The sequence below is a fragment of the Apostichopus japonicus genome, chromosome 8 (genome assembly GCF_037975245.1).
Source record: "Apostichopus japonicus isolate 1M-3 chromosome 8, ASM3797524v1, whole genome shotgun sequence".
Taxonomy (NCBI): domain Eukaryota; kingdom Metazoa; phylum Echinodermata; class Holothuroidea; order Aspidochirotida; family Stichopodidae; genus Apostichopus; species Apostichopus japonicus.
In genome coordinates, this window is record NC_092568.1 from 42,767,670 (window position 1) to 42,792,940 (window position 25,271).

General features: G+C 35.3%; 1 protein-coding gene across 1 annotated transcript in view; it reads right to left on the reverse strand.

Moving 5' to 3' along the window:
- Positions 1-25,271, reverse strand: part of LOC139972102 (kinetochore-associated protein 1-like) — a 126,980-nt gene that overhangs the window by 89,118 nt on the left and 12,591 nt on the right. The window contains exons 7-24 of the mRNA XM_071979034.1: positions 24,793-24,870; positions 24,007-24,041; positions 21,240-21,338; positions 20,642-20,729; positions 20,017-20,075; positions 19,559-19,677; positions 18,829-18,976; positions 14,780-14,968; positions 13,492-13,701; positions 9,242-9,286; positions 8,969-9,030; positions 8,335-8,443; positions 7,177-7,320; positions 6,725-6,781; positions 5,453-5,530; positions 4,836-4,958; positions 4,546-4,689; positions 4,247-4,309 (exon numbers count right to left, since the gene is read on the reverse strand). Coding sequence (XP_071835135.1) covers positions 4,247-4,309; positions 4,546-4,689; positions 4,836-4,958; positions 5,453-5,530; positions 6,725-6,781; positions 7,177-7,320; positions 8,335-8,443; positions 8,969-9,030; positions 9,242-9,286; positions 13,492-13,701; positions 14,780-14,968; positions 18,829-18,976; positions 19,559-19,677; positions 20,017-20,075; positions 20,642-20,729; positions 21,240-21,338; positions 24,007-24,041; positions 24,793-24,870 — 1,850 coding nt within the window. The remainder of the gene's footprint in view (positions 1-4,246; positions 4,310-4,545; positions 4,690-4,835; positions 4,959-5,452; positions 5,531-6,724; positions 6,782-7,176; positions 7,321-8,334; positions 8,444-8,968; positions 9,031-9,241; positions 9,287-13,491; positions 13,702-14,779; positions 14,969-18,828; positions 18,977-19,558; positions 19,678-20,016; positions 20,076-20,641; positions 20,730-21,239; positions 21,339-24,006; positions 24,042-24,792; positions 24,871-25,271) is intronic.

Sequence of the window (25,271 nt, forward strand, 5' to 3'; positions counted from 1 at the left end):
AACACAGTTACACAGACAAAAGATAACTATAACTCACTCCTGAACACAGTTACACAGACAAAGATAACCGTTACTCACCCCCTAACACAGTTACACAGACAAAGATAACTATAACTCACTCCTGAACACAGTTACACAGACAAAGATAAATATAACTCACTCCTGAACACAGTTTCACAGACAAAAAAAACTATTACTCACTCCTGAACACAGTTACACAGACAAAGATAACCGTTAATCACCCCCTAACACAGTTAAACAGACAAAGATAACTATAACTCACTCCTGAACACAGTTACACAGACGAAGATAACTATAACTCACTACTGAAACAGTAACGCAGACGAAGATAACTATAACTCACTCCTGAACACAGTTACACAGACAAAAGATAACTATAACTCACTCCTGAACACAGTTACACAGACAAAAGATAACTATTTTTTTTAATTTTTTTTTTTATTAACTTTATTCGTAACCAGGGGTCCTGTCACTGGTAAACCAGTGTTCTCCCCAGGATCCCTGCACATATAAAACATACAAAATATAACAAACAGAACACATAAATAAATACAGAAGATATAGATATAAAAATATAAAAAATATAAAATAAAAATAAAAATAAAAAAATAAAAAATAAAAAATATATATATATATATAAAAATAAAAATCTAATTCGATTTCAAAGATTCCAGAAAGCCAGGCCATTTCTAATTGCACATTTTAGTTTATTTTTAAAGGTATCAGTGTTATTGCACATACGAATATGCCGAGGCAGTGCATTCCATTGATTAACCCCATGGCAAGTTTGACGACGTCTCCCCCAAATAGTGTTGGAATGTGGAAGGCAGAAACCACCAGAGGTAGAAGCTCTTGTGGCAGATTCACTCGAGGAGACATGGGCATACTTGTCACAGAGATAGTCAGGAGCAGCTGCTATGTGGATTTTATGCATAAAAACCTGACGGTGATAATTCCATCTTTGCTCTATAGGGATCCAGGATAGAGCTGAGAGAACATCAGCTGTAGGTGCAGTCCTAGGAAGATCTAGAATAATTCGACCAGCTCTTCCTTGCAGAGATACCAGACATTTTTTATACTTGGCACAGGTGTTAGACCAGGTACAACTAGCATAATCAAAGTGGGGGCTTATCAAACTATTGTACACCATAATCCTGTATTTGTGTGGAAGATACTTCTTAACCCTACCAAGTATCCCAAGACGGCAGGATATTTTCTTGCAAATCATAGATAAATGGTCTTTGAAAGTTAAGGTACTGTCCAAAAGCACCCCAAGGTACCTAAAAACATGAACCTGTTCTATATCATGTGAGTCATAATGGAGAATGAGAGGGTCAGCTCTCTTCATCATGGTTGGTGTGCCAAAAAGCATACTTTTGGTCTTTTTTACATTCAAAGTCAATTTTTTTTTGACCAGCCACTTGCCAATCAGAATAAGATCTGTAGAGAGAACCTGCTGTATTTCACTTATTTTCTCAGAGCTATAAAAAACAGCTGTGTCATCTGCATATAAAATTGCCTGGCTTTCACTTGTGGCAGATGGAAGATCATTTATGTATATAGAGAATAGTAATGGCCCAATGATAGATCCCTGTGGAACGCCAAATGCAATTCCCATCATATCTGAATACTGGTTCTCAATCTGAACAATTTGGTATCTGCCCGCAAGATAAGAGCCGAACCAATCCAATGCAGAGTCAACAACTCTATATGACCGAAGTTTGTCAAGCAAGATGTCATGATCAACTGTATCAAAAGCTTTTTTAAAGTCAAGGAACAAGATGCCAGTGTAGTTCTTTCTTCCACAGGCACCGTCCATGTTTGACAAAATATCATCAACCACATAGCTGAGAGCCGTAGTAGTGGAGTAACCAGGTCTGAAGCCTGATTGCCATTTGTTAAGGATCTTGTTACTAGTTAGATACTGATACAGTTGATCATGAACAACTCTTTCCAAGATTTTTGACACAACTGGCAGAACTGAAATAGGTCTATAATTGTCGACCTGACTGCGTGTCCCATCTTTGAAAACTGGTGAGACCTTGGCAGTCTTCCAGTCAGAAGGGAAAACCCCATGAGAGAGTGATAAGTTGATGATATAAGTAAGAGAAGGAGCAATGTGGGAGGCAGATAGCCTCAACAAACGAGCACTTATGTTGTCAAGGCCAGTGGCTTTCCCGGCAGACAGGCCCTTTAGTTGCTTCTCAATCGAGTCAATGCTAACTGTCTGGAACCGGAAATTACATAAAGTATCATTTGTGGAAGGAGTGTGGGGTCTAGAATCAAATTTACTAGCTAGCTCACTTCCAATGTTAGCGAAAAAATTGTTGAAGACATTAGCAATTTCACACTTGTCATTAACAACAATACCATTATCAACTATGCTAGCAATGTTATGGTGTTTGCTACTATGCATTGCTTCTTTAAGGGTAGACCATAATTTAGAGGAGTCATTTTTAGTGTCCTCAATTTTGGTTTTGAAGTACTCACATTTTAGTTGGGAAGCCAGATTATTGAGTTTGTTTCTACATTTTTTGTACCTGGCCCAAGTGTCCAGTGAACCATGTTTCTCAGCGACCTTCTTCAGGTGATCCCTCTCCCAGGTCATCGAGATGAACTCATCAGTGACCCAGGGAGTGTGCTCACCTTTAACAGTCACAGTTTTCAGAGGTGCATGGGCATCAGACACTTCATTAAAGAGAGTTTTCCAAGTATACCACATGAGGTCAATATCATCCAGACCTTCAATACAGGAAAATGGGATTTTGGAGATATCATCACTAAAAGCTTCCTGATGGAACCGTTTGAAAGATCTAGTAGTGATCTTTCTGGGAATATGTTTGGGTTTGTTAGCCCTTCTAACAGCATAAATCAGCCTATGATCACTCAGACCAGTGGGTATCACTCCTGACTGAGTGACATAATTTTTACGGTTCACATAAATGTGATCTAAGAGGGTTCGTGAGTGAAGAGTCACACGGGTGGGCTCGGAAATCATTTGACTGAGTTCATTCCGACGTGTATAATCATGCATATCCTTAGTAAGACCTTTCTTGCAAGTGGGAAGAAGATCTAAATTGAAATCACCTAAAATCAAAGTTTCATAATTACAATCCAATGCATTTGATATATTGTTCAATATGTCATTCAGGTAAACAAAATCTGAGTTGGGAGACCGATACACCGAGCCAATCAAAATTGGTCTGGAAACTATACTATAGCGGGTCTGGAAACTATACTATAGCTCACTCCTGAACACAGTTACACAGACAAAGATAACCGTTACTCACCCCCTAACACAGTTACACAGACAAAGATAACCGTTACTCACCCCCTAACACAGTTACACAGACAAAGATAACTATAACTCACTCCTGAACACAGTTACACAGACAAAGATAAATATAACTCACTCCTGAACACAGTTTCACAGACAAAAAAAACTATTACTCACTCCTGAACACAGTTACACAGACAAAGATAACTGTTAATCACCCCCTAACACAGTTAAACAGACAAAGATAACTATAACTCACTCCTGAACAGTTACACAGACAAAGATAACTGTTACTCACCCCCTAACACAGTAACACAGACAAAGATAAACGTTACTCACCCCCTAACACAGTTACACAGACAAAGATAACCGTTAATCACCCCCTAACACAGTTAAACAGACAAAGATAACTATAACTCACTCCTGAACACAGTTACACAGACAAAGATAACCGTTACTCACCCCCTAACATAGACAAAGATAACCGTTACTCACCCCCTAACACAGTTACACAGACAAAGATAACAGTTACTCACTCCTGAACAGTTGCACAGACAAAGATAACCGTTACTCACCCCCTAACACAGTTACACATACAAAGATAACAGTTACTCACCCCGTAACACAGTTACACAGACAAAGATAACTATAACTCACTCCTGAACACAGTTACACAGACAAAGATAAATATAACTCACTCCTGAACACAGTTACACAGACAAAGATAACCGTTACTCACCCCCTAACACAGTTACACAGACAAAGGTAACCGTTACTCACCCCCTAACACAGTGACACAGACAAAGATAACAGTTACTCACCCCCTAACACATTTACACAGACAAAGATAACCGTTACTCACCCCCTAACACATTGTTATGCAAAAGAAGATAACCATTACTCACCCCCTAACACATTGTTATGCAAAAGAAGATAACCATTACTCACCTTGGAATCAGTGATGTACTGTGATATGGATATGGCTCTAGATTGTAGGGAATTGCAGTGATACTGAAAATAAAATAAAACCGTATTAGTAACACAAGATTAAACTCCAAATAAATATTTATAGTCATAAACATACAATATCTATGATTGTAGAGGAGGAGCCATCTTTTCAACAACAAAACAACAACAAAAACATGTAAGACATAACTACTGCTACAAAACATAGTTATGTCCAATATTGACCAAAGTATCTATGACAAATTTTAATATTTTGCCATACAGCCTTTAGAAATACTTACCATGATGTATTCACTCATTAACTTATCTAGATCTAAGTGGTTGTGTTCAGCATATGGTTTCACCTGGTTCTCCACAACTCTAGGTACCAGCTCAATAGCTGCAACCCTGTTTAACATCACAAAGGCTATTGATGTGACCGTTTCCTGGCAAAGAAAACAGTAGGATATCCTCCATCAAAAGACAGAAATGCAGTTCATGTTAACATTACAAATTGTTCGACTTGCATGAAACAGTCATGGACTCCAGAAAAATAAGTGTGTGAGAAAAGTGAAGTATCCACATCACCTACCTGAGTGTAGTCTTGAAGTGATAAACTACACTGATACATGTCTTTTATATTCCTCAAGCCCATAAGCTGTCCTAGTAGAGTCTCCAGACTGTCTAAGATCTGGCTGTCTTCTGTAGCACAAACCTGAACAACAGAAGAATATAAACAATAAGTGAAGTGATAGCTACAAAACACAAGACTAAACAAGTTCTCAGATGTGTATTATGTCTACTGGAAAGTCTATCAAATCTAAATAAATACAACTTTACTGCAATTCTGCAGGCATGCTGGAATTTTATAGCTATAGTGAAATCTAGAAATAGACTGTAAATATGCCAATTTTATTGAAATTCAGCACTTAACATATGTACTGTGCTTTGCTTAAATAATATGAAGGAATAACTAGCACAAAAACTCATTCAGTTTGGAAGTTTCATCAATCTACTCTCAGGGTTGATATATATAGTTTGCAGATTTAGGTATCTCTTAAACTACAAATAAAATGAATTTTTGGGGCATAGTTACCTGTGTGCCTGATACCAATATATTGTGCAGGTACCATCAAGTTTGTGCAATAAGTCTAGAAACTGGTTTTCAATTGAGTCATTCATTTTAGAAGCAATTAGTAGATTACAAACCTGGCCAATCCTCGTATGAGTTTGATATGCACTGAAAAATATCTGAAGTAGATCTATGCCATTCCCAGGCCAGGAATTCTGTAAAAGTTGATGAAGAAAGCTGTGTTGACGTTTCTCCTAAGCTGTATTATATGATCACCAGTATCATGAACCGATGGCATGTTAAGCAAGTTACAATATATATATATATATATATATATATATATATATATATATATATATAAATATATATATATATATATATATATATATATATATATATATATATAAATATATATATATATATTTATATATATATCTATATATAGTTATATATATATATATATATATATATATATCTATATATATCTATATAGGAATAACGGAAAAACTGTTAAACAACTATGCTACATATAGAGAAAGGCTGGATCTATAGTGAGATACAATAATTAAATTAGGTAATTGATTGGAAGTAAAACAGGCAATGTTTGGTTTTTGCAGAGCTTTCAAGCAAAACAAGCTCTTCTTCAGTGCATGATCACCGAAAGTGACAAGGAGTAGCAGGAATTGAAACTATTTTATAGAGAAGAGTGTCGGCATGGTTGTTAAGTCAAAGCAACTTACTGATTTCTGCTGAATTGAGCAGAAGTTTTAGAAAACCGGATTATTTTAATCTGATTCCATCGTAATTGCAAAGGAATTGTTTTGGTTTATCTAGGACGGCAAATCGTTTCTGATGTTTAAACCTAACCACGTGTGTGGTTTCAAGTTTTGTCGAGATAGAAATTCTTTCTCAAGGTTTCCAATAAAGATGTTGACAAAAGACAGTGCCATTTTGGTACCCATTGCGGTGCCATAAATTTGGAGGTAGTGTTTGCTGCCAAATACCAGATTATTGCTAGTCAAGATTAGTTGCATCAATTCGGCAAATTTCTCTCACATCCAAGGTAACTAACAGAGAAGATAGGGGAAGATTTTATGAATTTTTTGAATTTTTTCTTTGATATATGTATCTTATATATATATATGTATATATATATATATATATATATATATATATATATACATATATATATATATATAAGATACATATATCAAAGAAAAAATTCAAAAAATTCAATAGGTATTATTAATTCATTTTAATAACTTCAAACGTTATAAATTCATAATAGCTGTGTTAGAAATCGTGTTAACTGGGATCCCTAATGATCTCTCTCATCTGTGACAAGTTCCTACATTGTTTGTTACATTTGATTTAAAGTATTCAACACAGATGAGAATTACAGCACTTACTTTGTCTCGGATTTCCATATTGCGCACTCTATCTCCAACCCAATCAGCAAGTAATTTCTAGAGTAGAAGGCGATGAGAAGTTTTTTTAAATCCCACATAACTTAAACAAAACATCAGTCAGTCGATTAGTGGAGAACCATTCAGGGGTTCTCAGACATTGTAGTTGAACCATAGTAGGAATACACTGACAGATACTGACTGTCTAGTAATATATGATATACTACATGCTAAATACACCTTCCTAAACTTACCAGATTGCTCTCAAGTCCTGTTACTCTCAGAAATGTTCATTAATGTAAATATGAAAGTGACATGTAAATCATTGTTTATACTTAGCATGATGATGTTGCTTACATTATGTTGATTCAAGCAATGTTAATAAACCATAATGTGTAATCTTGCAATTAGCAAAAGCAATGTTATTTCCAGGAAAGTTAGGAAGTATTAAGTACCTTTCCACCAGGATAATCCCGAAATACAAGAGGAAAGAGGACATCTCTCAGCCAAGGGATGATACTAGCAGGGCAGACATCCGTAGGAATGGAGTCAAGGATCAGCTTAAACAATTTCAAATCCATCTCTCCCAAAATCTCCTCCTTAAAAACCAAGATTAACATGAGTATTGATTATCATCAGTGTTAAAGATGTTTAAAATGTTCTTGTATTATCACATTGGAATTACTCGAAACAGTTACCACATTTATTCAATTGTTTTGGATTAAGTTTCATCTTCATAAGTACATATGAGATAGAAAAAGACTGGGAGAGTTTATTGGAAACATGTCAGGCCATAGTAGACACATTCATTGTTCATAGCTTCCCATGTTGCCATCTCTAAATATTGATTGAAATAACAGTTCTGCAACAAAAGAATCCCTACAATACACCATTCTCAATACTAGACATTAGTAGTTTAACCAGAATGGAAAAAGGCATTGAGGTTTCGATGACGTTATTAGTTGCATCTTTTTAGGAATCTAATACATGAAGCCTCCCTTCATATTTACAAGGCCTCAGGTTCCTTCTAGGATATGACACAAACAAACACGATTCATTATCTCTGCTAGAAAATAATGACAATAAACTTCTGGAAATATCATGTTCACAAATTTTTGCTCAAAATTTTGATCGCTGGTGAACTCAAATAACTTAGTGAGATTGACCTCAAATAACATCTCACCTCCACAAAATAAATTTAGAATTCTACTCCACAATATATTAAATCCACATGCAAAGTATGAGATATTGCACGGTTACAGGATTTTCACATTTGGACCTCTGGTGACCTCAAATTAAATTTGACCTCAAATAACAATAGGCTTCTTCAGCATCCACATGCAAATTATGAGATCTGTCAAAGATTTCTCTTCATTGAGTTTACAAGGTTTTCCCATTTTGACCTCTGGTGACCTCAAATGGACGTTGACTTGATTAAGAAAAACAAAGAGCTTCTTCTTCTCAATATGAGAAGTGCACTTAGTTCAAAATTTGGCAAGCTTCCTTACTGGAGATATTGGGGTTACAAGCAAGCTGTCGTACACACATATGCCATCATGATTGCATAGGTTATATTTATTATGGAAACCTAAAACACTATGTATTCTACATACCTTATGCCTGAGACATAGGGCCATGGCTGGGGCTAACATGGAAGCCTTCAGAATCTTCATCAGTTCTTCAACTACGGTAGGTTGTAGGAAAGAATGCCACTTATCCTGACTGAAAGAAGCAAAACTTAAGCTCTGATGTAAGTTCCATTTGCAGTCAGTCAAATCTCATTACTAACAGATGCCTGATTTACTTGTGGTAACTCTGACTCATGAGGTGAATTTGTGAATCCAATCCTAAAATATTCATTTGACTAAGGTTTTTCTTTTAGTATACCCAATAAATATAATAATAACAAATGATAACAAGCAACCATGAACTTTGGAGCTGATCTCATCAGCAAAATTACTTTGCATTCCAAACAAATAATCCATTGTAACAGAAAGATGCATGTTATCTGGAACAACCTAGGCTTTTCCACAGAGCTAGTACATGACATAACAAGTTCCCATCATGTGCCAACACTCAGTCTATAATCCATTCATTAGCACTTTGACTGATCTACCAACATTAATTAATGAATTACATAGCATTACCTACTTTCTCACATATCACCACTTGTGGTTTGCTTTCCTTCTCTTAATAATTTGCAATACAACCAAACAATTGAAAATTCAGTTAGTAATTAGCACTTACCTAAAGCAATGCTCTCCATGAACCAATTCAAATGTTTTCAATTCTTTCATTTTTGCAAGCAGCTGAGGAAAAAGAAGAGAAAGAAATATTTAACTTTTAATATTAAAGTAAAACAATCCAACATCAATGTTAACTGGAAACAAGGCATGGATGAATGGTATATATAGTGAACTATGTAGCATGTCAATTTAAGTTAATTATATGTAGTATTTTAAACTGCCGTCATATTATCTTATATGGAAAGTAGTAATTAGCGAAAGTACAAAATCTCACCTGAATCTTGAGGTCAGTGACATTCAGATCCTGACTGTTACAAACCTAATGAATACAAAACAAAGGAACTATTTAGACCAGCACAGAAGAGGCAATGATCAATTGGGAGACTTTAAGGTTCTCTACAGCAGTGTATCTCTTCAATAAGTATGGTTCCTATAGCTATATCAATTTATCTATATCAATATCTGTATGTATCAATATCTGTATGTATCAATATATCTATATCAATATCTATATCAATATATCTATATCAATATCTATATCAATATATCTATATCAATATCAATAAATCTATATCAATATCTATATCAATACATCTATATATATATCAATATCTTTATCAATATATCTATATCAATATTTATATCAATATTTATATCAATATCTATATCAATGTACCTATATCAATATCTATATCAATAACTATATCAATATCTGATATTCTACCAAAAGTGAACTTGAAGCAAATGGGTGTGATGTCATAGTTGCACTCTGACAAATGTTTTGTTTTTTGCTTTATTTTTCAGTCTACTGATTTGACCTTGGATTAGGTTGGGTTACTAGGTTGTCTAAAGGGGATGTGAAGTTTACAAGATACCAATACCTATGGTACATTCACATTATTGATGCATCCAATTATGTAGTATTAAATTAGGTGAAAATTTTAAAGGAAAACAAAACATAATTTATCAGTGTGCAACAATGACTTCACACATGTTTGCTCCAAGTTCACTTTTGGTACGAAAGGTGGTAACTTCAACTGTCAATATCTCCAAAACAGTACATAGGAATTGAATGCAAATTTCACCCAAATGCTTAAATTATTTTCCTCTTTAACATATCAAAAAGACTGTTTAACATAGCAACAATGACTTCACACATGTTTGCTCCAAGTTCACTTTTGGTACGAAAGGTGGCAACTTCAACTGTCAATATCTCCAAAACAGTACATAGGAATTGAATGCAAATTTCACCCAAATGCTTAAATTATGTTCCTCTTTAACATATCAAAAAGACTTTTTGACCTGGACTATTCTATTAAAATTACCAGTAGGTAGGGTTCCTATAGCTATATCCATATATCTACAGTATTATACTTATGATGACCAATAAGTACAGTTCCTATAGCTTATATCAATACTTAAGATGACCAGTAGGTAGGGTTCCTACAGCTATATCCATATATCTACAGTATTATACTTATGATGACCAATAAGTACAGTTCCTATAGCCATATCAATACTTAAGATGACCAGTAGGTAGGGTTCCTATAGTATATCCATATATCTACAGTATTATACTTATGATGACCAATAAGTACAGTTCCTATAGCCATATCAATACTTAAGATGACCAGTAGGTAGGGTTCCCACAGCTATATCCATATATCTACAGTATTATACTTACGATGACCAATAAGTACAGTTCCTATAGCCATATCAATACTTAAGATGACCAGTAGGTAGGGTTCCTATAGCTATATCCATATATCTACAGTATTATACTTATGATGACCAATAAGTACAGTTCCTATAGCCATATCAATACTTAAGATGACCAGTAGGTAGGGTTCCCACAGCTATATCCATATATCTACAGTATTATACTTACGATGACCAATAAGTACAGTTCCTATAGCCATATCAATACTTAAGATGACCAGTAGGCAGGGTTCCTATAGTATATCAATATATCCAAAGTATTATACTTAAGATAACCAATAAGTACAGTTCCTAAAGCTATATCAATACTTAAGATGACCAGTAGGCAGGGTTCCCACAGCTATATCCATATACCTACAGTATTATACTTACAATGACCAATAAGTACAGTTCCTATAGCCATATCAATACTTAAGATGACCAGTAGGCAGGGTTCCCACAGCTATATCCATATACCTACAGTATTATACTTATGATGACCAATAAGTACAGTTCCTATAGCTATATCAATACTTAAGATGACCAGTAGGTAGGGTTCCTATAGTATATCCATATATCTACAGTATTATACTTATGATGACCAATAAGTACAGTTCCTATAGCCATATCAATACTTAAGATGACCAGTAGGTAGGGTTCCCACAGCTATATCCATATACCTACAGTATCATACTTACGATGACCAATAAGTACAGTTCCTATAGCCATATCAATACTTAAGATGACCAGTAGGTAGGGTTCCCACAGCTATATCCATATATCTACAGTATCATACTTACGATGACCAATAAGTACAGTTCCTATAGCCATATCAATACTTAAGATGACCAGTAGGTAGGGTTCCTATAGTATATCCATATATCTACAGTATTATACTTATGATGACCAATAAGTACAGTTCCTAAAGCTATATCAATACTTAAGATGACCAGTAAGTAGGGTTCCTACAGCTATATCCATATATCTACAGTATTATACTTACGATGACCAATAAGTACAGTTCCTATAGCCATATCAATACTTAAGATGACCAGTAGGCACGGTTCCTATAGTATATCCATATATCCACAGTATTATACTTACAATGACCAATAAGCACAGTTCCTATAGCTTATATCAATACTTAAGATGACCAGTAGGTAGGGTTCCTATAGTATATCCATATATCTACAGTATTATACTTATGATGACCAATAAGTACAGTTCCTAAAGCTATATCAATACTTAAGATGACCAGTAGGTAGGGTTCCCACAGCTATATCCATATATCTACAGTATTATACTTACGATGACCAATAAGTACAGTTCCTATAGCCATATCAATACTTAAGATGACCAGTAGGTAGGGTTCCCACAGCTATATCCATATATCTACAGTATCATACTTACGATGACCAATAAGTACAGTTCCTATAGCCATATCAATACTTAAGATGACCAGTAGGTAGGGTTCCTATAGTATATCCATATATCTACAGTATTATACTTATGATGACCAATAAGTACAGTTCCTATAGCCATATCAATACTTAAGATGACCAGTAGGCAGGGTTCCCACAGCTATATCCATATATCTACAGTATTATACTTACGATGACCAATAAGTACAGTTCCTATAGCTTATATCAATACTTAAGATGACCAGTAGGTAGGGTTCCTATAGTATATCCATATATCTACAGTATTATACTTACGATGACCAATAAGTACAGTTCCTATAGCCATATCAATACTTAAGATGACCAGTAGGCACGGTTCCTATAGTATATCCATATATCCACAGTATTATACTTACAATGACCAATAAGCACAGTTCCTATAGCTTATATCAATACTTAAGATGACCAGTAGGTAGGGTTCCTATAGTATATTCATATATCTACAGTATTATACTTATGATGACCAATAAGTACAGTTCCTATAGCCATATCAATACTTAAGATGACCAGTAGGCAGGGTTCCCACAGCTATATCCATATATCTACAGTATTATACTTACGATGACCAATAAGTACAGTTCCTATAGCTTATATCAATACTTAAGATGACCAGTAGGTAGGGTTCCTATAGTATATCCATATATCTACAGTATTATACTTATGATGACCAATAAGTACAGTTCCTATAGCCATATCAATACTTAAGATGACCAGTAGGTAGGGTTCCCACAGCTATATCCATATATCTACAGTATTATACTTGCGATGACCAATAAGTACAGTTCCTATAGCCATATCAATACTTAAGATGACCAGTAGGCAGGGTTCCTATAGTATATCCATATATCCACAGTATTATACTTACAATGACCAATAAGTTCAGTTCCTATAGCTTATATCACTACTTAAGATGACCAGTAGGTAGGGTTCCTACAGCTATATCCATATATCTACAGTATTATACTTACAATGACCAGTAAGTCATTTCAAGGTTTTAATCTATGATTTTGACCAGTTTATTGAGACACCAGCAGGATTGTTCTGACGTTAATAAATGGTCCTGTAGGTCGGTCACAATGTGTCATTAATCAGACATATAGAGATGCATAGCTATCAGCTGGAAATGCCCTCTTTAATCAAACACAGCTAGAATTGGGGAGAGAACTTCTCAAGTGTCACTTGATGCACTCAGTGTTGACATCAAGGTGTTGAGCTAGAGATCTTAGAGACACATGGAAAGTTGGTTTTAAGTCAAATTGGTAGTGAGAACCTAGTGTGGCTAACATTATATATATCAACATGGTTATATGTAATAAGGCAACGAAGGCTCAAAATGAATCTTGTTAAGTTACAAAGTTGTCCTAACTCTGTTATAGACATAAGACAGCAATATCTGGTTGGCTGACAGACTTGGTAATCCCACATCACTGCAGATACTGGCTATGAACCTCTCATCAGTCACATTATCCAGACATTCTCTCAATTCTTTCATCTGAATCGAAACATTCTCAGACACTTCAGTCTCCTCCAGTGTCATTTGCTTCATTAGATAATTGGCCTTTGTTTTATGCACCATCTGAAAACAAGATAGAAAAAGTAACCTATAAAGCATCAATAATCCTTATCTTTTTACATTTTTCATTCAAATTCAAATGTTAAGCACAAAAAATATATCTGCTACAAAATATGATTTTAATCATTTTGGTCACATGTCATGATCACCTTTGATACAGGTTGACGTTTGCTGTTGCTTGTGACTGCTATAGAACACAACACTAATTAGACATGTGGGCACAAATTGTCCAACAAAACAGTTCCATTCAAGGAAAGACTTCGCAATTCCAAAGGGACTGTTTCGTTCATGACGTTGGATTAATGGTTCAATTGTTGGCAAAATTTGATGTAGGGCAAATTTTAATGGTGGTCCAGTCATCCAAGTTGACCAAATTTCTGTCCGGAAAACCAAACTCAGCTGTGGAGGTTGTCCATTGGATGAGTAGTTATTTACATCAAATTCAGAATGCATTGTAACTAAATATCCCAAAATAGGTAAAATGATAAATTGGTATCACCCCCAAAGCTGGTGTGCCATTCACCAAACCTACATATGTCTCATACAGTGTATATAATGGTGTTCTATTCACCAAACCTACACATCTCTCATACAGTGTACATATTGGTGTTCTATCCACCAAACTTGCACATATCTCATACAGTGTACATATTGCTGTTATATTCACCAAACCTACACATTCTTATACAGTGTACATATTAGTTATTGCTATTTTGATACATATTTTCAGAAACCAAATTTGCTGTTCAGACAACCAAAATGTAAGACCTGTTTGTCTGAGGACAACCAGAAAAGATCTTTAAAACTTTGCCCTGCAACACCTCCATCAGACATGTTTCAGAAGTTCATCTTATCACCAAATTAAAGAATTATTAAACAAAATGAATTGTGGGAAACCTGCACAGATACAATGATGTGTATGAAGTCTTTATTGCAGTAAACAAACACATTATGACTGCAAAGTGAAAAGAACTTGTCTCAAGTGGTGTTACTGACATGTGTTTCACAGAGCTGAACCATGGGTCAATATTTTATTATAAGCTAAGCCCTAAGTTTCTTCTGGAATTGTGCAGCCACTAACCTGTAAATCTAAACCAAAGAGCTTAGCAAACTCCTCTGCTTCTCCGAACTTTGACAGATGCAGTAGTCGATGGAATCTAGTTTCTGGGAGAGCTTCAGTCAAACATCTTACTCTGAGAGTGGACACTTCTCTATTATCAACATCCTCATCACCATACTTACTTGTTCCCTCTATCATATAGATAGTTTCCTAGAAATAAAACAAAAATATTTTATTATATATGTATTAAATGTTAATGATTAGTACATTAAACAGAAAAACACTAATTCAAAACTGCAAACTGGTAAAAACAAGGTATGCTTTAGAGCTGGTAGCCTTTCTGACTGTCAAGTACAGTAGCACGCTGAACACTACTGTAAATCATAGACTGTAACTCAATGACCTCTATCAAATTCCCACTTTGTACTCACCAAGAGTAATCCTACATACCAACTGTACATAACCTGAACACTGTACCAACTGTACATAACCTGAACACTATACCAACTGTACATAACCTGAACACTATACCAACTGTACATAACCTGAACACTATACCAACTGTACATAACCTGAACACTATACCAACTGTACATAACCTGAACACTATATCAACTGTACATAACCTGAACACTATACCACCTGTACATAACATGAACACTATACCAACTGTACATAACCTGAACACTATACTAACTGTACATAACCTGAACACTATACCAACTGTATATTAACCTGAACACTATACCAACTGTACATAACCTGAACACTATACCACCTGTACATAACCTGAACACTATACCAACTGTACATAACCTGAACACTATACCAACTGTATATTAACCTGAACACTATCACGCTGAACACTACTGTAAATCATAGACTGTAACTCAATGACCTCTATCAAATTCCCACTTTGTACTCACCAAGAGTAATCCTACATACCAACTGTACATAACCTGAACACTGTACCAACTGTACATAACCTGAACACTATACCAACTGTACATAACCTGAACACTATACCAACTGTACATAACCTGAACACTATACCAACTGTACATAACCTGAACACTATACCAACTGTACATAACCTGAACACTATACCACCTGTACATAACATGAACACTATACCAACTGTACATAACATGAACACTATACCAACTGTACATAACAGGAACACTATACCAACTGTACATAACATAAACACTATACCAACTGTACATAACATGAACACTATACCAACTGTACATAACCTGAACACTATACCAACTGTACATAACCTGAACACTATACCACCTGTACATAACCTGAACACTATACCACCTGTACATAACCTGAACACTATACCAACTGTACATAACCTGAACACTATACCAACTGTACATAACATGAACACTATATCAACTGTACATAACCTGAACACTATACCAACTGTACATAACCTGAACACTATACCAACTGTACATAACATGAACACTATACCAACTGTACATAACCTGAACACTATACCAACTGTACATAACCTGAACACTATACCAACTGTACATAACCTGAACACTATACCAACTGTACATAACCTGAACACTATACCAACTGTACATAACCTGAACACTATACCAACTGTACATAACCTGAACACTATACCAACTGTACATAACCTGAACACTATACCAACTGTACATAACCTGAACACTATACCACCTGTACATAACATGAACACTATACCAACTGTACATAACATGAACACTATACCAACTGTACATAACAGGAACACTATACCAACTGTACATAACATGAACACTATACCAACTGTACATAACATGAACACTATACCAACTGTACATAACCTGAACACTATACCAACTGTACATAACCTGAACACTATACCACCTGTACATAACCTGAACACTATACCACCTGTACATAACCTGAACACTATACCAACTGTACATAACCTGAACACTATACCAACTGTACATAACATGAACACTATACCAACTGTACATAACCTGAACACTATACCAACTGTACATAACCTGAACACTATACCAACTGTACATAACATGAACACTATACCAACTGTACATAACCTGAACACTATACCAACTGTACATAACCTGAACACTATACCAACTGTACATAACCTGAACACTATACCAACTGTACATAACCTGAACACTATACCACCTGTACATAACCTGAACACTATACCACCTGTACATAACCTGAACACTATACCAACTGTACATAACCTGAACACTATACCAACTGTACATAACATGAACACTATACCAACTGTACATAACCTGAACACTATACCAACTGTACATAACCTGAACACTATACCAACTGTACATAACATGAACACTATACCAACTGTACATAACCTGAACACTATACCAACTGTACATAACCTGAACACTATACCAACTGTACATAACCTGAACACTATACCAACTGTACATAACCTGAACACTATACCAACTGTACATAACCTGAACACTATACCAACTGTACATAACCTGAACACTATACCAACTGTACATAACCTGAACACTATACCAACTGTACATAACCTGAACACTATACCACCTGTACATAACATGAACACTATACCAACTGTACATAACATGAACACTATACCAACTGTACATAACAGGAACACTATACCAACTGTACATAACATGAACACTATACCAACTGTACATAACATGAACACTATACCAACTGTACATAACCTGAACACTATACCAACTGTACATAACCTGAACACTATACCACCTGTACATAACCTGAACACTATACCACCTGTACATAACCTGAACACTATACCAACTGTACATAACCTGAACACTATACCAACTGTACATAACATGAACACTATACCAACTGTACATAACCTGAACACTATACCAACTGTACATAACCTGAACACTATACCAACTGTACATAACATGAACACTATACCAACTGTACATAACCTGAACACTATACCAACTGTACATAACCTGAACACTATACCAACTGTACATAACCTGAACACTATACCAACTGTACATAACCTGAACACTATACCAACTGTACATAACCTGAACACTATACCAACTGTACATAACCTGAACACTATACCAACTGTATATTAACCTGAACACTATACCAACTGTACATAACCTGAACACTATACCAACTGTACATAACATGAACACTATACCAACTGTACATAACCTGAACACTATACCAACTGTACATAACCTGAACACTATACCAACTGTACATAACCTGAACACTATAATAGTTATTGATCAGACAAGTCCCACACAAACATACCATCATCATCATCATCACATGGCTTCACTTTGAATATATGATTCAGAAACCACTCTAGTTCTTACATTTAATAATATGCAAATATTTCTATAGCACTTTATGCAAAGGCCTCAAAGCGCTTTAAACAAGTACACAAATATGCAAGACAAATCACTGTAAATTTTGGAATAAATGTGTTTTTAAGAGACGCTTAAAACAGTCAACCGATGGTGCATTGCGAATTGAAGATGGTAGATTGTTCCAGAGATGAGGTGCAGCAGAGATGAAGGCTCTTTCTCCATAAAACTTTGTGTTTGGGGTATGGCTGGTGGCAAGAAGACACTTTGTAGACAAGCGAAGTTGGCGTTGAGGATGATACTGAGGAATTAAATTTGTAATGTAACCAGGGGCAAGGGAGTGTTGTGATTTGTACGTTAAGAGGAGGAGCTCATAAATTGACCGATGTTTTACTGGAAGCCAATGGAGTGATTGAAGCAATAATAAATACAATATTAATAATATTAACAATATTAATAATAAAAAATAATTAATACAATATTTCAAAATAAACCAGGTTTAGCTTTTGATCTTTAGGAGTGATGTCCAGTTGGTGTGAGGAGCTTAGTACATTAAACAGCAATTTACCTAGGTTCCTAGTTGTTTATAACAAGCTATAATTATTATTTTCAGGTACACCAGTGTAATCTGGAGCAAGTCCATCATGTATTTACAAAGTTGTGTAATAATGATTTGTAACTCACAAAGTATGGTGGCATGTCAGCTAAGAAAGAGTATGGTTTGACTGCCAGAGAGTAGACACAGTCCATCCCAGGCAATGAAATCACCTTGAGGAAGCTCTCTCCATCAATGGATGTTACAGCTACAACCTGAACGGAGGTATCATCACCTCTGTCAAATGTTTAATGACGTAAAAGTAATGAATTTTAATGTATGAAACAAATATCATCATTTATAACAAAATGGAGAAAGTAAGATACTAATAATAACAGAAGTATCCAGAACTATGAGAAAGGCAGATACAATAATAATAATAATAATCAGCAGTTATCCACTCAGCCACAGCACCGGTATACAAGCATATTGTATCACCAATGATACAAACTAGCACATTTCAAACTTCTTGGACCTACACAAAATATATCCACAACACCTAATACTTCTACAAATTAATGGTGTTCAAATTGGCCATTCCTCTGATAAGGTCATCCATACAATTCTTGCCATTTAGCTGATTAACTATTCTTAGTTTCCAGTTTTGAATTCTCTGATGCAGAATTATACAGAACCAACAAAGCACTAGTTTATGATTCACAATAGCTACTAGATTTTTCACTTCATCTTCTTCCAGCTCCATTTAATCTCCATCTTCTCGTAATCAATACTCACTTTAAATTACTGAGTGATCAATACTGAGTAATCAATACTCACTCTAAATTACTGAGTGATCAATACTGAGTAATCAATACTCACTCTAAATTACTGGAGGACAACACAGGATTATAATTGATCAGAATGAAATCATTAATCTCCATCGCAGACCAACGAGCAAGTTGAATCAAATATCTCTTATCAAATGCAGCAAGAACATTCTGCAGAATGAAAGATAACACAAAACTATGAACCTAACAAGACTTGTTAGATTAACCTCATTTAATAAGTATAAATTAACGACACCAGTTCATGGATGTACTTCACACAAGCTCACATTTACAATACTTCTAGTGTTCTTCTCACGGTCTCTTTATGAATATGTTTAATAAATTGATTGATCATCACTAGGATTATATGTACATTATATATTATACATGGGTGCATATCAGTGTTAAGGTTAACAGACAGAGCACAAACTCGGTTTCACAAATCAGCAATATGTGAATCTGCTAGATGAGTATTCCGGGTTTTTTCTTCCACTTAAATGAACAACTTACCTTATCATCAAGGACAAAGATGTAGTCATCAAATACCAAACATTTTTGGAAGCTGTCACCTGAAATAAATACAGCAGTATTAATTCTTAGATGTCACCAACTGGTTTAGGACTTAACTGTGAGAATAATACTATATTTATTTATCCACATATAGCCCATCAGTATAAGCTATTATAAACAGCAGGGGAAAAATATCAAGGAAAATATAATAAGTATCAGATTACTCATAGCTGGATATGACTGTTCTGTCACCAATAGCCAAATCACCAATAGCATAGTGTACAGTATGTTGAATGTTGAAAACTGCTGATCTGAGCGGAAGAGATATTATTCAAAGTACCATGAAACTATTAAATTCTACAACTGAGAGCACAGGTGTTTCTTCCACTTCCAACACAACTACACAATGTACTAAACTATTGTTGGCCAGAAGGGCATGTTGGCTCAATAGACAAAACTACCCTACCCTACTTAAAACTGTTTCTGCTATGATTAACTAGAGAACTTTACTCTGATAAGTACTACTTCAGTATTGAGTATGAATCAATTTTGCTGACAAAATGTAAATCATATTTGCCTAGATTCGCCATCACTCAGTTACGTAAAGTATAAGTTTTCATCTTACCTTGCAGGTATCGTGATGGAATACACTGATATAGCTCAGTGACGTCTGACTTCAATTTCCACACAGCCAGCAGATTTGTACCAGATCCCTGCAGAGAGTACAGAGTGAAGTCCATGTATGCAGTATGTGAATTATGTAAAGTAGCTACTACATTCTGAGGAAACATGTTCACAGTGATGGCGTGATGACAAAATATGAATAATTTGAATTAATGGTATATTTAATGTAGTAATACGATGTCATTCATGTATATTACACATAGTACAATATGGTGTACTAATAATGAGATTCAGGACATCCATCCCATTTGAAATTGTACCATTCATACTAGCACCAGTCTTATTAGTTTATTCCTTGTTTTCTTGTCATGGTTTATTTGTTGTGGAGTTAGGAATAACTTTATGGGCATATTCCTGCCATGTTTTTGCACCTCTTATCATCTAAAATACTTTTGAAGTACCAAAACTCCAAATACAAGTTTATTCCCATAGAATGCTTCGAAACTTTGTATTTGTAGCAGTCACATTCAAGTATTAAAACAAACATGCTTGGGGTAATCGAATCTCTAATCTCAATAATTGATAAAAAACAAACTCACAGTAGTAACAGCATAAGCCCCATCTGGCTGTGTGTAGGAGGCAAGGCTCCTTGGAACATTGATAACTGAAGACACATCAATGGTATCATAAACCATCATCTAAAAACAAACAATCAAATCATCTGGTAGTTAGTAGTTACCTTCTAAAGTAAAAATAGATGATAATCAGAACCCCCACATTGCCATGTTTGGATTGTTATCAAGTCTTTCTTAATATTTAGATCATACCACACAATTCTATGAACTAAGAGTGACTTTAAACAAAGATGAATGAAATATGCAGCTTCAGCTTTGGTATTAATCTGAAGGTGCTATCTTCAGATTAATTGATTTAGAGACAGTAGCATAGATGCAACTGCAAGTCATGTAAAATTCCAAAGAGAATCTAAACCATCCAAGAGCAAAAGCCAGGAGATAAAACACAGAAGTGTCTGCCAGCGGCAAGGCACATACAATTCCTGAAGATACCATATGGAATAATATTATCAACATGAACATCAAATACCTTCATTGATATCTCTGGGCAAGGCACATACAATTCCTGAAGATACCATATGGAATAATATTATCAACATGAACATCAAATACCTTCATTGATATCTCTGGGCAAGGAACATACAATTCCTGAAGATACCATATGGAATAATATTATCAACATGAACATCAAATACCTTCATTGATATCTCTGGGCAGGGCACATACAATTCCTGAAGATAGCATATGGAATAATATTATCAACATGAACATCAAATACCTTCATTGATATCTCTGGGCAAGGCATATACAATTCCTGAAGATACCATAGGGAGTAATATTATCAACATGAACATCAAATACCTTCATTGATATCTCTGGGCAAGGCATATATAATTCCTGAAGATACCATATGGAATAATATTATCAACATGAACATCAAATACAGTAATGTTATTAGTGAAAAAAAGTGTGCGTCCCAGGGACGCAAGCCCCCGAAAAAGTTTGCGTCCTGTAAAAAAAGCTTGCGTCCCAATCGAAAACCAATTACGTTTATTGTATGACCTACTGTTACTTATACTAGTGTAGTATCACAGCCTATACTTTTTGAAAGTTATACACTATATAGGGCAGAAATGCTCAGTGCCTTAACTTCGCTATTTTTCAGGGGCGGCCAGGGGCGCCCCTCCTTTCAACCACCCTGCCATTTCAACCCATTTTTACCCCGTCCCCCCCCCCCCTACTTCATCCGTCCTACTCGCCAACTCAGTAGATCCGTGCTTTGACCTTGCAGCGATTCCAACAAACAACTCTTCAAAAATCCCAGTACCTACAGTGTGCATATCTCTCGCGAAATTCCAGTTCACTGTACTACTGCATGTATATGTCTGTTCGAGCTTCATTTCAACTACACATGCGCAATCCTTAAAATCTGATCCAACAGTTATCCTGGCTCTTTGCAAGCAATCATCTATACGAAAATTACAGTAGGTCTATGTGAATAGTTTTTACGCAATGTAGATTTTAAAAAAATCAGTTCAATGTTCTAAAGTACAGTAGTTTACACACAAATGTTGCTCCAAAATAACATTTACTGAAGCACGTGGATAATTGGACCTCGAAAAAAATTTTGCAACAAAAACTACTGATGGTAAGAATGCACATTTTACATTAACAACTATTAATACAGAGAGAAGAAACATACTGTGAGCTGAAATATTCTGTTCAGGATCAGAGATGTTAGCTTCCCACAAAATTCATAGATTGTCTCCACTCATTAACATTTTCTGATCAAAACAATGATTCAAATATCACTAAGCCTCTTCGTTGTCAAAAGGTATACGTACTGTATGTGACAAGGCCTAACGTTATGATATTGGAGTGCACACACATGATAGCCTGTACTGCAAAATACTTCACTATCTCTATACAGGGGAAAGTAAGTTGCAAGTAATTGTTGTTAAACAACATACTCTGTGTTCACTGAGCACTACAGGTGCAAGAATTTTCAGACAATGGATGGGGACTTATAACCAATCAAATCACGGGAATTTTGGAAAAGCATCATTGTCTATTTTTAGCATGAAAAGCTCCGTAATGGGGTGTTGTTAACCCTGTACCTTTCGGTTGATAATTATGATATATTTATTTTCAAACAAATTCAATGATCTGTTGGAGTAGGATAAATTTTGCTTCTTGTAAGAAGAAGTTGTGTTTTTTGAAAAGAAATAATGTTCATTCCAAACTCTGTTTTGACAGTTTTTTTTATGTTTTCCGTAGACCTAGTTGTGAGTGTGTATACTTGGGGTTTGTTTCTCAAAAAAAAGTTTGCGTCCGTAGGACGCAAGCAATTTGAAGATTTTGCATCCCTGGCCAAAACATTGCATCCCGGACGCAGAATATTGCGTTCGTAACAATGCTGAAATACCTTCATTTATATCTCTGGGCAAGGAACATACAATTCCTGAAGATACCATGTGGAATAATATTATCAACATGAACATCAAATACCTTCATTGATATCTCTGGGGAAGGAGCATGTGAATGGTCACACAGAAACATCTGTAGCTGTAGTCAAAGATGTTCAGTGGTAATCATATGTTCAGTGTAATGTCTGTAATTGCGAAGTTGATTGCCATTTGATGTCAGACAGGGAAGGTTGTGTTAGGCTGAGATACTCTTTGATTGATGCTGCCACATAACAGTATGTGTTTTTAATTTTCTCTTCTCATCTGTGCTTAGTTCCAACAATTTAAACATTTTATGACTGACACATAGGATAGGAAGACAATACCTTTTGAATGACTTCTACATTTCCAATCTTGATTGCTGAAAGAATAAAGACAAAAAGGCACCAGTACTCCATATCGTAAAATTGACCAGCATTTTAAATCATTGCATTTCCCTGAAGCCTTTAGTATTCATGATAATGTTGGTATTGTCATATTTATAAGACAATGTACTATCAGCAGGTACTTTACAGTTCAAACTTGCTGAATGTGGTCATGACACAGAATCTTACTAATGCTACAAGGTGCATGTTACCATGGGTGCAATTGTTGATAATTAATGCTACCTTTTCAATTACAGCCTGGAGATTATTTGTGTCAAGCCAAGACAGAGAGACATACACTGCTATACACTTTACAAATGTCATATTTTTCCATTTTAAAGCCTTCTTTAATGTGACTCAGTGTTGCTATGGGGTAACCAAGATTGGTAAATGCGTGGGTTAGGACTGTTGTCCTGAAGGACAACAAATTTGTTTGATTTTATCACTATCAAATAGTCTATATCCATGTTTAACCTTTGCACATTATGGACATTTAGGAAATAAGACTTTAGTCATTACTTATTATATACATTACCATGCTTGTATCATCACCTACCCTTAGTCCCTTGTAGATGTAACACATCAGTGGTATCCTTTATAATGTTTGATTTATGTGATGAATAGTTACATGTTAGTCATAGCATTACTAACTCACCACTGCTAAAAGGACCAGTGTGGGTCATTAGAACTAAATATTGTATCCATCAGCTATATTGCAGGCAACATGATGATGATACACACACATACCTGATTGTATTTCAGTAAAACTAATCTTTGGAAATCTAAAGAGGGTTGTGGAGGTCAAAACCAGAAAGTTCCAGATATCTGTGAAGTAAATAGCAAATTAATATATTGAGAGTTTATGAAAAGCAGGAAACTAATATTCCCACAATCAAAATGCACTTCAATTGAAACACTGTTCTCAGACAGTGTCCAATTTATCAACTGTACATCTATTTGTGGTGCATTTCAAGCTGACCTTCGTCAGTTCCTGTTTTGTTGAGTGAGTAGGCGGCGGGTAAATCATTGTATAAATGGCCACAGCTCAGTGAAAAGCAAAATGAAACAATGATTACAGGCAGAACTTGGTGTGATATGTCAAAGTGTCAATAAAATTAAAAATTTTGAGGACATCATGATATGTATCTTTTAGTTTTTGAGTCAGTCATCTACAGTATGAACAAATGGGTTAAGTTACCTTATGTGTGACACTTGAATGACCATTC